Below are 14,348 nucleotides of genomic sequence, written 5' to 3' on the forward strand. Positions count from 1 at the left end.
ATGATGAAATCAATTTACATAAGGACAGTCAGGGGAACTGTTTGTTTTTCGCTTTCAGTCTGAGGGGAACTAGTTCAGTCTTCACCGGTAATAAACAGCTGGTCCATGCACTTATAGAGACAGAAAAGTTGTTAAGGGGTTGTAAACTCTCAGATTAGACTGTGGTGTGAAGCAGTCTACTTAATGAATGGGAAACACTGTCTTAAATGAATAATTATTCTAGTTAAATTTATTCTGAACACACACACACGTATGTAATAAATGTAACCCCTTTTGCTGTGTGCAAACAGATCATTTGCATCCTAAGATATTTTTAACTGCCAGACACATTCTTGGATTTATCTTAGATATTCATATTAACATAATTCTCAACATTTGGTAAGGACTGTACTGTAATATTGTGTAATGTCAACAATTGTGAGTAACATTAATATTCTTTCTTTAATTTGTTAGATTTTGCATTGTCCGCCACTGTCTCCAGAGTTTTTTCCTGGCATCTCTTGTTTTGAAGTTAGTAATTTTTTAGACAAAGAATTGCTGGTAAATAAAACCTAAAATATAGTTTCAAGTGTGTATTAACAAAAAAATTGGAGAACAAGATGCATCATAAATTATTTTATAATGCTATTGTTACCCTCTTTTTTGTCTTTCCATTCTTACAGCTGCAGTAATAAAATGGCGTAAAGATGCAACAGAGGAGATAAGAAAACATACTTTGGACCATCTTAAGCATGCATCATCAAGAAATGGAGGGGAGACACATAATGGATATTAAAAAGCCATATAGATTGTTGTTTTATTTGTTTTAATGTTACCTTTTAAAAGGTAATTTTATACCCACTAATTATTATATACACACGCTGTCACACCCGTCAGCTGGAGTGTCCTTGTGCTTCACCAAAGGGCACTTCCCACATCACCTGGACTATCATAGCACACTGCATTGCCCATAATCCTTTGCTAGACTCAAACATGTTCACCTGTTTCCCATTAGCCTTGCCAACTCCACTGCCCTGTGCAGTTCAGCTCCAACCCTATTTAAAACACCGGTCTGTTATTTTTCTAGTAATTCAGATGATCTTGATTAGCTGGTTCAGGTTTGTTTGGGTTGGAACTGAACTCTGCAGGACAGTAGATGTCCAGGAGAAGGTTTGGGCACCCCTGGTCTATTTAAACCCCTTGTTTTCATTCATTCTTGGCAAAGTCTTGTTTAGTGTTACACTGTATTTCTGAGTATTGTTGCCTGTTGGATTATCGTGTAATACCTTGGATTGCATTTTTTGTCTTTTGAACCTCAGCTGCCTGCCCCAACCATTGCCTGTGATTTCATCCATGAATGTTTGCCCTGACCTTTGCCTGTTTCTGGAACTCTGTCTATTAAGGCTGCATTTAGATCCACAACCCTTCACATGCACAAACACAACCACATAGAGACCTCGCATTGAATTAAGTAACGTTTTAATTGAATCCAAACTAGTGTGACACTTTATTTGGCCAGGAAACAGTCTAAATAATGTCTAAAATTAGTCTGCAGTTGACGTTGAAAATAAGTCCGCAATGACCACATTTGAACTAAATTTGAACTTTCTGTATAGATGTCCTATGGACGTCATAAAAACTTTCATTCTGGCTCCTCAGGGGACGTCTTTTCAACATCCGACAAAGACGTTGAAAAGACGTCGTTTAGACGTACTTTTGCTCAGTGGGAAGCTTGTATACTCCTACTTTTGACATTTAGGAAACGGACACATTTAAAAAATGTACAGTTCTTTCTTCTGGAAAAGCAGACTCTCTACGTTTTTCAAAGCTATTGTGTAATAAAATCATTTCTAGAATAAAAATGACCCTCCCTATAAAGGCCGCAAGAACCCTTCCACACATCTCAACCCAGCTCACCATCTCAAGCCAAACACATTTTATGAAAACATTGAGATCGTTGAGGTATTTCGAGGTTTAAGGTTTCGTAAGATCAAGAAGAACACATTACACGAACACTGTTTTCTGCAACCGATTTTATATCTTCTGTGCACATTTTTGTGAGTGTAAATTAATAGTCTTGTCGATGTTAATTTTTCTCCATGAAAAACATCAGTCTGAACTAGAACAGTTCACTCTCTTTTTCCTTTCACAGGCATGAAGAGAAAAAAGAGGAAGTACATTTGCATCTTTACATCAAGTCCATATCTCATTCAGTTCAGTCACAATCATTTCGTGTTTTCTTTTTATATATTCATATATATTTTACTTCTATGAAATCAGTGTCTGTTTGGAAACAGACAGAAGAAAGGTCCCATCCTGTCGTTCCTTTTATACGTTTGTGCATGATTTCCTGCACGCAGTCTTTACTCCTCCAGCGGCATTCCTGCCTTCAGACACAGGGACTTTGTAATGGAGTGTAAACGTGGAGCGATCGAATCATAGTCTCATCTCTCCGAGGAAGGAGGGAAGAAAAACTGCAAAATCCCAGCTATGCATCTCCTCGGATCCCCCGTTAGTGTCAGAGGAGCGCAGGCAGAGCAGCGGGAACATGAGAGTGTGCTTTTGAACACACGTCTGCTGTCGTGTCGGGGAGGGCACGCGGCTGTCCGTCGTTAGTGGCTAATGATGCCGATTGTCCGGGTGACTGTGTGGCAGGGCTGCTCTGGGCGGAGCTCGGAGAAAGGGAGGGGCTACAGCTGCCCGAAGGCGCGCCTGCGGCCTGCGAGCTGACTCCGCCCGCAGAACTCTCTAAACCCTCCGAGTTCTCCAACATCTCCTGGATGAGAGGAGGCATGGAGCCGGGAATCTCCATCTTGAGGGTGATCACACGCTCCGCTCCTAAAAGAAAGATGAGATTAAAAGTAAACATTTGTATTGTGACTTGTTACAAAAAAGCACCCCCCTGAAATTCCCATTTTCTTTATTTGATCTAAATTAACCAGCATTAAATTCTCATGCTAACTACTGGCAACAGGAGTCTGAAACACTGCCTAACTCACCCTTGGCACTGATGCTCCTCAGGTCTGTGATCTTCATCAGCATCTTGGGGAACATGTGAGGTTTGTTTGGCCTCCTGTTCCTCACGTAGTTCTTCAGTGCTTCCAGCAGCGGCTCCTGCAGTGCATCAACCTTATCTGCCTCCTCCAGGTCCTGACGATCTGCAAACATCACATTACATTACATTCAGTTTACACATCCTCCCGTGATCTCTGGCCTTCTGCTTGTGATGGGTGTGTACCACAGTAAATACGTTAACACAACCTGGGGAACTGTTGGAGATGCTTTTCAGTTTCGTCTCATGAAGCGTGTCAGGAACATGTGGGGGTATAGTATAGTTCTCAAAGTCAAAAGATGAGAAATTATATTTGCGCAAAGGGGAAATTATTTTTAGCATTATGGAATTATCATCAAAATACTGTAATGCTGCTGCATATATAATATGGTAGTTTATATAATAATAGTTTTGCTCCAGATTTTACTTTGAGTTACATTATAGTTCTCTTTCGAGAGCACTAGGAGGGATTACCCCATAACGCTTTCAACGCAATGTCTCGATCCTGCCTCTCAGGGAACCGAGGTTGCATAGTAACCAGAGACTTTTGTGTTTCTTTCCACTGGTTGTGAGGCATGTCATGCAAACTGTTCTGTTTTTAAATCTTAAATGTAAAAGTTTATTTATTTTGCTATCCAATGATACACAATAATGTGGTCAATACGATAACAAATGAAGAGTTTGGTTCCAAAACGAGACAACTCCGTTTTTAAAACTTAAAAAAAAATGTTTTTTATTATGTTATCATGTTTTTATTGTGTTAGTTAGCTGTATTTTTTAATAAATAAAAAACAACTGCAGTTTGATTGATATTAATAGCACAACAAAAAACTTTTTTTATAATTTAAAAATGGAGTTATCTCAATTTGGAACCAAACTCTTCAAATATACTTACAGTATATTACAAATAGCATTAGCACTGTAAGATCTTGTTCTTTTTATGTTGAAAACAGTAAATCACATCCAAGAACTTGAGCAGGGTTTTCACGTATGCAGATTATTATTATTTTAATTACCAGTTTAATTTGAAAATTCTCTTTGATTATAGTCTTTTCTTTTCTGAAACGTGACCTTCCATCACGTTTCATGCGATTCACCCCATCAAACATCATCTCTATTTCATTTCTCTCAGACCTTCATAAATTCAACGTCACCACCACACCACACCACAGGGTGGCACTAGAGATCCATAGAACGGACAATGACACCATCCGGAGTCTATGCACATCAAATGTCTGGTCACTGTACTGTAGTCTTTAATAACCAGAGGAGTGTATGTGCGTACCTCCACACAGCAGGCAGATCGCACTGAGCAGTCCCGTCTCGGCGTCATCCATCTCTAGCGGCAGCAGCTGATTGGCGAAGGCAAACACCAGGTCTGTTAACGGACCGAAGCCGGCGTTGTGCATCTGCGTTCGGTTAAGCGTTAAACCGTCAGAGAACGTCATGGTGTCCTGCTCCGGCGTGTAGCGCGTACAGATCCGCAGGATCTAGAGACATGAAACCACAGACATGTCTGACTTAATCTTATGTGATGGGTAAACAGCACAGAGCACAAAAATGCCTGAAAGTGCATGAAAGTCAACACGCTTCTAACATGACACATGGACGGATGAGGGATGCAGGGTTGGGCGTGTTCTCACCAGTATGTCGAGGCAGGCGGCCTTCAGCAGGGTGATCTGGTCTGCAATGGAAAGCGTGGTAAATCCTGGCAGCTGCTTGGCAAACTCCACCGTCTTGATGATGCACTTTGTGGAGAGCTCGCTGAACTTATCCCACAAGTTCACGTCCAGAGACACGCGCCGCTCCGAGCTGTTACTCTATACACAGACCAACAGAGACTATATTTAGATACACTACTGTAAATCTTTTATAGATGCATCAATAATGGCCGAAAGAGGGAACGCTGCGCATCAGCTTTCACGGAGACACGGGCAGGAGCAGTGCAGGGGGGTTCTGGGATAGCTATTATTCACAAACTGAGACACTTTTCGGATTCAACAGTTCCCACAAACAGAGATTTTACTATACACTCACCGTGGTGTATTTGCCGAGTTGGCAGAGTGATGGGAAGGTCTCTTGGTGGGCTTTCCTGATCCTTTCAATCATCTGCTCGGTGTCCGGGCTCAGCGTGTAGCTTTCCGTACATTCCTGCTTCTTCTCCTCCTTCTTTTTCTTGTTCCTGTCGTTTCTCACTGCTGGAGAGAAAAAGAGAGACCATGCATGCTGATTCTGTGCGTTTATATTCCACTTTGCTTCTGTTTTGCACGGGTACACTGAATTAAGAATGTGCATCGAAATGCTTTTAGTCTAATTGACTAATTGTTTTGCTTCGAACGCTCTTTTGAACAAACATGAATATTACAGCGTCCACAGTTATACAGTCTTTAAGCCACTTCATAGTCTCAGATCACTGCTAACAGCAGCGCAGACTGTGAATATAAAGAATGTGTGAAGCTTTTACGCAGGCGTTACCAAAAAAAGTCATGCGTATCAGTAAGAAGTTCATAATGGTATTAATGTTTTTCAAAACCGTCTTTTTAGGCAGACATAAAAGAGGTGAAAAGGGAAAGAGATTTCAGGATGTACACTGTAAAGGTTCATCACTGCGATGCCATAAAAGAAGCATTCAGTCAAAGAACCATCTCTATCTTACCTTTTTATAAACTGAACCTTTCGTGAAACAGATGTTAAAGGCTCTTTGTGGCAACATTTAGACAAAAAAGGTTCTCCTTTGGCATTGTGAAGCACCTTTATTTTGAAGAGTGGAAGACAGGATATAATGAAAGCGTGACAGATGAGAGAAAACTCTGTGAGATAGAGAGAATGAGAGAGAGAGAGGTAAATGTGTTAGAGCGATAGAGCACATCTGTGAAGAAAAGCCAACAGGGGAGAAAAGGCGAGAAAAAAAGGTGTTAAATGGAGAATCGAAAGACAGGAAGTCGAATATGCCATCACACCCGGTCCATCAGCAACATCTCAAAACTCTCTCGATCTGCGGCGGGGGGGGGGGTTTGTATTGTGATGAATAGTGCTGGAGGATAGAATTGTGCATGATGCTGATACATCACCACAGGTCTCATTAGACCCACAGCTAATCGCATTATATCACACACAGTAATGTCACGGCATTATTTCCTCTCACATCTCTGCCAGCGTTCGGACCCTCTCTGTGTTCTGCTCTCAGGCCTCTGGAGATGTGGAATTAATTCCTAAATAAAAGTGGCTCATCGTAATGCGCATGCATTAGCCTCAATGATAGATCGCCATGGCGATCATAAGCCGCAAAACACAATTTAATGAAGTCATTAAAGAACTATTAGCCTGCCTGCGCCATCACTCATACACAAGCTGTACTGCAGAGAGAGAGAGACCGACGGAATCAAAGGGTGCACGGGGGCTGTTTTGTGTCAATGGGATTGTTACTGTGTCAACGCACTGGGAATGGAGTGCACGGAGTGATTTTTGAAGCTTGAGATGAGGCGGGCACAATCCGCTCACAACAGAAAACCCCAAAACAATACTCCCCTACTAAATGGGGATTGACTGAACTGGTTTTTGAGGCAACTAAACGTTTCACTGTAGCCTATATATATCTCCATTTATATTTTTTTCCATATTTCAGAACACTATATATTCATTTGCATTTCGTGTTTTAATTACAATTTCAAATGTTTATTAATACACGATAGAAAAGTATGGAATTAATCTGCTCTCCTAGAGAACAACTGAGATATGAAAGAGATTTCCAATCTTTTCTTCCTGGGTAAGATAACATGATCAAAAACAGCGATGACTTGTTTGTGCGCTCTGCTAACAGTCTCATGGAAGAGTCATTCGTCAAAGAGGCTCGGTCGCTCTCTTCAGTTTAAAACGACCCGATAAGTAGCGTCTTCCTCTTCAAGGGCGAAAAACAATGCTCGAAATTCCCCCAGTGTTGATTTAAGACGTGCACCTCTACAACTAAATCCTACTTTTATCTAAACATTATTCTTTTGCTGCCTTGAAAGCACAGATATTTTCTTCAGAAAATGTAAATCCAGTTCAGCGATGTAACTGATACGCAGATCTGTATTGTCAAAGCGATGCATCGGTGCATTTTTAAACCCATAATTCCACACACGTCTGTTTCAGTGTGTGGCTCTTGGCAGGGATAATTTGAGAGGAGAAAATGAAAGGGCTGGCAGATCGTCCATCACAAAGATGAAATTCAGTGAAATGACAAAAACGTCAATGTTTCCTCCCCCCCTCTCGCTCGCTACCGCTCTTCTTTCACGATCTCTCCTCCTCAGCAGCGGGCGGATGAGTTGTGAATGCGTTCGTGCCGGAAAAAAGTGTTTCGCTGAAAATCGATGCGTGCGTTTTATCACGGATGCTTTGTGCATTGGCATGCATGCGGTTCGTGAAGGGTGAACGTGGTGCTGTGCATCATTTTGTAAATGTACTACGAGTCTGAGTTTCTATGAAGTCACATGAATGAATCGTGGGGGGGGACGCAGTGCATCTAGTGTTGGGAGAGATCAGGTGGGCAGACGCTATCTGCTGACTGTTTTGCATTTTCTGCGCAGCTACGGCAAAAATATGTCATCAAAGATGCATGCGTTGACCTTCAATAATGTACGTTTCAATTCTGCAGGAATGTAATGAAGGTTTTGAGGGCACAGATTTAGCCTGCTAATGGGTCAGTCGGTAACTACAAACGACACAATCCTCATTACGCCCTGTAGAATTTAGGACACTTTATATTAGATATTGTGCATATGCGCACTATCCATTGGGGAAAGTAATGTGGTTTATTATAGAAAAAACACAGTAATATGAAACACAACCTTGACCTGTTTTCATGAGATTCAACCAGTTTTATACACATCTGTGTGCTGAGCGTTTGTCTCCAGCACATCACACACCTGCGGCTCCACATCTGCTCTGCACCTGCACTACAGTAGATGCTGTATGTGTGTGTGCGTCTCTCACCTCTCCCAATTAACTTCTCAAATCTGACAGAACCTCGCCTTGGAGAGATGTGTGCCAACATAGCCGGAGGGGAACACTCAGTCTGTGTGTGTGAATATGTCTGTGTATGTCTTTGCTCTGCACCCTGGCAGGATGATTTTTCACACGGAAGCGATATTTTCGATGCCTCACTCACATTCTTTGGACATCCCTACTTCCAGGCACTTCTGCAGCCGGCAGTACTGGCAGCGGTTGCGCGTCACTTTGTTAATGATGCAGTTCTTCTCCCTGTGGCAGGTGTACACCATGTTCTTCTGGATACTTCTCCTGAAGAAACCCTGTAAACGGACAAACATGCGATGAGCGGCGCAACACGCAACTCCAGTCACGTGCCGTTTAAAAATCAGCAACGGTGTCTTTTTGTCTAACACAAAGGGCTTCCGAGATCCCCTCCACCAAAAAAGCCATGAATCTATCAATGAAACTTTACAGATATTGAAGGTGGAGTTAGGGACGAGGAGGGGCTGCTTTTATAACCCACAGTCATTTTTTGGTGGTATCACTTGATCCAATTTGAAGTTCTGGACAGGTTTAACAAGATTCATTCATATATACTGTACGTGGGTCAAAGACGAAAAAGGGTTAAAACAATACGTGTGATACTGCTTTAAATTGTTGTTAAAAAAACGTTTTCTGTTTAATTTAATTGCATTTTTTATTTGTCAAAAAGAAGTTTTTACTCATTTAAAGCACAAAAAATGTAATATGCTCCCTTATCTTTTATATATTTGAACATGTACACGTCAGAATAAGCATGTTGATTGAATTTGTACATAAATATTGTGTTGCACTCAATGACAGTATAACATTATTTCAACCAAATTTTGACATTTTATTCTCCAAAAACCACAAAGTAGACATTTGAATGTGCTTTCTATGGACATAAAATCACTTCTTTTGATGGGGACATCATCCGTGTGTCTCTCACCTTGCATCCTTCACAGGCGCTGACGCCATAGTGGTACCCTGAAGACTTGTCCTGACACACAAAGCAGGGCTTATAAACGCGAGGAGGAGGGGGCGGAGAGGGCGGGCTGGGGACGATCTCCTCTGAACTCGTACTCTGGGTCTCGATAGCTGTGAGAGAGAGAGATTTATATGGAAACAATTACAGTCACCTTTTAACACTCCAGAAATGTCCAATAGCTGCTGTTTCGCTTCGAAAAACTCCATTTCAGCACGTTTAACAAACATTTGTATTTGTCCCGATGCGTTCAGTGCTCACACCTGCAGCGACACAAATACAGAGCAGCTGGTGTGTGATGGAGAACATTACAAACAAGATCGAGGATGCAGACGATCTGAACTCAGTTTCCATCAGAAAGAACAGACAGTCTGAACAAGCTCATCTGGATAAAGTGTGTTTCCGTCTCAGAAAGAAAATCTGTTTCCATCACAGCGAGCAGATGATCTGAACATCATTCATGAAACACACGCAACACAACAAAATGATGTTATCATTCATCACACATCAAAACAACAGATCAGCGCTGTTAAACACGACTCAAACCAGTGCTGGTGTGAGATGAACAGACGTCGCTCTGATCCTACAGTGTTTTCCTACTGTTCCTGCAATGGGCAAATACAAACATCTGTTACTTTTTAACACTTTACAGGGATACTTCACCCAAAAATGAATATTCTGTCATCATTGACTCACCTTCGACTTGTTCTAAATCTGTTTAAATGTCTTTGTTCTGATGTACACAGAGAAAGATATTTGGAAGAATGCTTGTAACCAAACCGATCTTGCCCCCCGTTGACTCCCGTTGAATATATATCAATATATACACATGCAAATATTTCCTAAATGCACATATATTATTATGTACACAGAAACTTTATCGGGGATGCGATTAATCACGATTAATGGTTAAACAGCTCTACAACAACTGACGTCTGATTCCATGGGGTTAGCAGCATGTTGATTTATAGATACAGATGTTGCTACGCATTTTAATAGCCAAGGTTTTATGATTTCAGCAATGACCTTCTGGATTAAGCGATGTTTCATGCTTGCTTTTACAGTGCTAACACTTATTCAGAAGTGATGTGAAATACGGAGAAGAAAATCTCGAAAAACTCCATATATTTAGACTTTTTATTTATTGCACGGTCAGTCTCATAATAGCTCTTGCTAGAGCATCATAGCTGTAGTTTCACTGCTAAAAGCTTGCCATGATGACATCATCAGCAGGTCACCATCTGAATGAATGTGATCTATTTCCTGCCCTAAAAAAGAAGGTCAGAACATGAAACATAGTGAAGAACATGTGGAGGTCACAAACGACGACAGCTAAAGATATCACGGAGTTGTGTGTGTGTGTGTCTAACAGGCAGAAGTTGCATTTAAGGTGAAATGTAGGTGTTTGTTAGCTTCTTGGGTTAATTTGGCTGTCGTGTGTGAGTATGTGTGCGCGTCAGCTGAAGCGGAGGGCAACTGAACTTGCAAGCGCAAGTTAAATTTAGATCTATTATTTACACACCACTGCAGTTCGGCCCTGCCGGGCACATCACACACGCGATGACTGCAGATCTGGATCGTAACAGCATCCACACACACAAAGACCAACAGCACACACACACTCTGTCAACGCGCGTGTTCCCGTCTGTCAGAATATTCAGACAGACGCCCAGGAATGGTGATGGAGCGAAGGGCTGACTCGGCAACGGAGAGAGAACGAGACCAGGCGAAACATCCGGGACATATAAAAGACAAGGTTTGTTTTGCGCTCATCTTGTGTGGTGGAACTGACAGCATAAAACACACACATACAGGAGGTAGAGAAGGTCAACATGGCATCAAAAGCCTATTTGCCGTCTTCGTTTCTTGTTTCTTTTCGTGCACAATTTTCCAGTTATTCCAAAGAAACACGTTTACTTTCGTCAAAATGTAACAACTTGCTCTGCCTCAAAGATAACATTGTGTTTTGCTGATGTACTTAAGAAGGCCAGACAAAAATATTATTAACCCGCTGAATAAACGGTAAGTGATATTTAGCTGTTCTGGTCTGTTAGTGGAGCTAAAGGTCATGGGTTGAAATCCCAGGAAACACGCAGTAATAAATGTATAGATTGAACGCACTATGAGCCGCTTCGGATAAAGGCAAAAAGCCTTGCCAAATGCATACATCTAAAGTGGGATATTAAAGAGTACATTCCTCAATATTTTTAAGGGCTTATTTTGGTTTATGGAGTGTCCGACAACACGTTTATGTACATACGTGATGTAAAAATACTATTATGTCGTAATAATAAGCAGTTTTTATTACCTTACTTCTTGACTGACTCTCAAATGATTCGTTCCGCGATTCATCTGTGTAATCTCCGCCTTTCCGCCAGCGTAGTCTGCTGTGATTGGTCAGATGGTCTAGTCTGCTGTGATTGGTCAGATGGTCTAGTCTGCTGTGATTGGTCAAATGGTCTAGTCTGCTGTGATTGGTCAGATGGTCTAGTCTGCTGTGATTGGTCAAACGCGTTCAGCATGTGTCGCAAATGGACCGCCTATCATTACTGCTGTATTACGGTTTGCAGGTGGTTGGATATTAACAGTGTATAGAGAGAGATGGCGTCGATTTTACCTTACCAGTTCGAGCACGAGTCTGACGAATAATTCTTTAATCCTTATACAGATGCCAGTAAGAAAAAGGACTGTTTTAGACACTTCTCTTGTAACAGTTAGTTATCACGGCATACAGTGTACGGTGTTCGTATCTTCAGATGTTATTATAACTATAGTACACCACGCAGTTCTTGAAATAAAGACTTTGCGAGTTAATATGGTTGAACACTTACATTAGCGCAAAGAGTTTATAGCTAACGTTAGGTAAACAAACAGTAACAACCCCAAAAATAACGGTAACGTTAGCTAAACACAGACATGAGATAACGTCACACAAATTTAATTTTAAGTAAAGACAAAAATAAAGAGTCACACTTACAGGTTGTGATTCGGTGGAGCTTACAGGTCCAAATAAAGTTGGTATTGCAACATCTTTTAAGGAAAGACGTTTAATGTATCCTGCAGTAAAGGCGCCAAGATTGATGAAGCAATCTTCGGTAAAATGACGCGCGCAAAGTAAAACGTTCGGTTTATACTCCTTTGGTGTCGTTTGAAAAATAAATAGTAACCATTTTTTCCTCAGAAGTTCTTCCTTTGGTAGTGAAAATAAGACTGACTTAGTTTCACCACATAGAACACAGCTTCTCTTAGACATGATGCACACGTCACGAACGAGCTAGTACAGTGTTTGGGGAGGAGAGAGTTAAGTTTTCGCAGTCAGTAGGCGGGGATTTTTCTAGTGACGTAGGTACATTGTGGTTAAAGATTCGGACAGGTCATGGCTTGTTCGCGTGATTCAGAGTCGATTACCTTTTTTATAAGCTAATAACTTTGTTATTCGTTCACCTTCGGATTTACAACTTGGCAGATTGCTTACATTCAAACACGGCAAAATTAAACACTTCATGAAATGTATTTTTTATGATCTCGAGGAATGTACTCTTTAACATATTTGTATATCCATAAAATTCACAAACACACAGATGCACACATACATCCACGGCACGATGAATTGGAGAGACAGACATGCAGAGATGAATGAAGTGAGACAGAAATAAACGAGAGATAACTGTGTGTGTGTGTGTGTGTGTGTCATGTCAACTGAATTACACACAGAACACTTATAGTAACTCACCACATTGCCCATTAACAACAAACCTCTCTCTCTCTCTCTCTCTCTCTCTACTTGTGCACACTTAAGAGTTCTTATTTATCTTAGATCCTGTCTAAACTAGTGCGTTTTCATTTGAAAACGGGGTTTTCGTTTTCAAAACGCTCTTCGTCCACACTTCGTCCCAAACGCTGCCCAAAACGCATTACTATGTCGTGGCAACGTGGAGCAAAGACACCGTTTTTTTAAACAGACGGACAATGAGGTAACTTAGAGACGAGTCTCCTTTAACACCCTTTAACACAAGACTATAAAGCTCCTTAACTCACGCTCCTCTGCCAGTAATGAAGTAATCCGTCTCCTAAAATGCAATCTAAAGTAAAGTAAAGCACGAACTGACATTAATGCTATCAAACAGGAGTGCAGCCGAAACAACTGAGTCACATGACTAAAACGCCTCATCATTTTGAGTGCATTTTCAGAAAGCTCCGTTTTCGTTGACAAAAACGTCGTCTCAGTGTGGACGAAAGGCCAAACCGGTTCTCAAACGAAAATGCATTAGTGTGGATAGGGTCTTAGTTATTGTTTGTTTCACAATAAAAATATATATGTATTACCCCTTTAAAGTGGTGGACATGCTGTGTTAAATGATACGACCCATACATACACAAGTAGTTCACAAATAAACCGTAAATGTGTCCTAGAAAAAATGAAGATAAATCTCTCATATGCTATTTTATACTAAAACTGTTAATGATATGTTCTTTTTTATTATTAATTTTAGTTTTCTAAATGTTTGTTATGTCACACCACAGGATGCACATGTACGGTGTATTTGTCAACATATTCACGTCCAGGTTATGCGTTTAATGATTTAGCCTGCTTTACAAAAATGCTTCACATTTTGATGACATCACATTTTAATATATTTGAATGTATTATCTATACATGTCTATAATGTGTATAATATCTATACATGTCTGAATGTCTATAATGTGTATAATATTGATTTATTTCAGAAGATCTTAGAATCACCACAGTCTCTCTCTCTCTCTCTCTCTCTCTCTCTCTAGAGGTTCAAGCTGAGGCTACGTTCCTAATGTTCTGGCGACCAACAAACAACGTAACTCAACCTCTGTTCTCCTCACCTCTTCATCTTTAGGAGCTTTAAACTCCTCCTTCCTGACAGACCATTTGTCTTCCTTTCTGTCTGTTGGAGCTGTAATCACTGGGTTATTTATCCGGGGGTTCAGGTCTGGGTCTGGGCTTGTTTAGCTCTCATTACCAGTGGTCCGAAGAGCTCTGGGAGAAGACGGGAGGGGTATTAATCAGATTTGGGTTAGTTAAGCCCAGCTTAAGTGTGTTAGCGGGCCAGAGACAGGCCCGATGGGAGAGCCGTCTCAAACACACATACACTTATCTTGCTATTAGATTATACACTGCCTTACAGTGAGAGTGTGCTTTGTGCTTATGGACCCAAGGCATTTCTTGTTTATGACATGATCAGACTCTAATATCGTCCAAGACAAATGGAGTCGACCTTCCTGCGTCAACAAACGGAACTTCTGCTCCCTGCTATTTATGACCAACAAAAGCTAATTAACTATTGGCCTAAAAATTAATAGGCCAAA

General features: G+C 41.0%; 1 protein-coding gene across 7 annotated transcripts in view; it reads right to left on the bottom strand.

Annotated features, from left to right (window-relative positions):
- Window positions 1-1,995: 1,995 nt before the first annotated feature.
- The window catches only part of raraa (retinoic acid receptor, alpha a), a 102,403-nt gene continuing 90,050 nt past the window's right edge, over window positions 1,996-14,348 (bottom strand). For 6 of the 7 annotated variants that reach the window (XM_057358164.1, XM_057358163.1, XM_057358162.1 and 3 more), the window contains 7 exons: window positions 8,973-9,121; window positions 8,181-8,322; window positions 5,069-5,229; window positions 4,675-4,851; window positions 4,317-4,521; window positions 2,979-3,137; window positions 1,996-2,817 (listed from right to left, as the gene is read on the bottom strand). In XM_057358164.1, coding sequence (XP_057214147.1) covers window positions 2,498-2,817; window positions 2,979-3,137; window positions 4,317-4,521; window positions 4,675-4,851; window positions 5,069-5,229; window positions 8,181-8,322; window positions 8,973-9,121 — 1,313 coding nt within the window. In that variant the 3' untranslated portion in view covers window positions 1,996-2,497. The remainder of the gene's footprint in view (window positions 2,818-2,978; window positions 3,138-4,316; window positions 4,522-4,674; window positions 4,852-5,068; window positions 5,230-8,180; window positions 8,323-8,972; window positions 9,122-14,348) is intronic. The other variant, XM_057358166.1, reaches the window with a different exon arrangement.

This window comes from Triplophysa rosa, linkage group LG18, assembly GCF_024868665.1.
Source record: "Triplophysa rosa linkage group LG18, Trosa_1v2, whole genome shotgun sequence".
NCBI lineage: Eukaryota > Metazoa > Chordata > Actinopteri > Cypriniformes > Nemacheilidae > Triplophysa > Triplophysa rosa.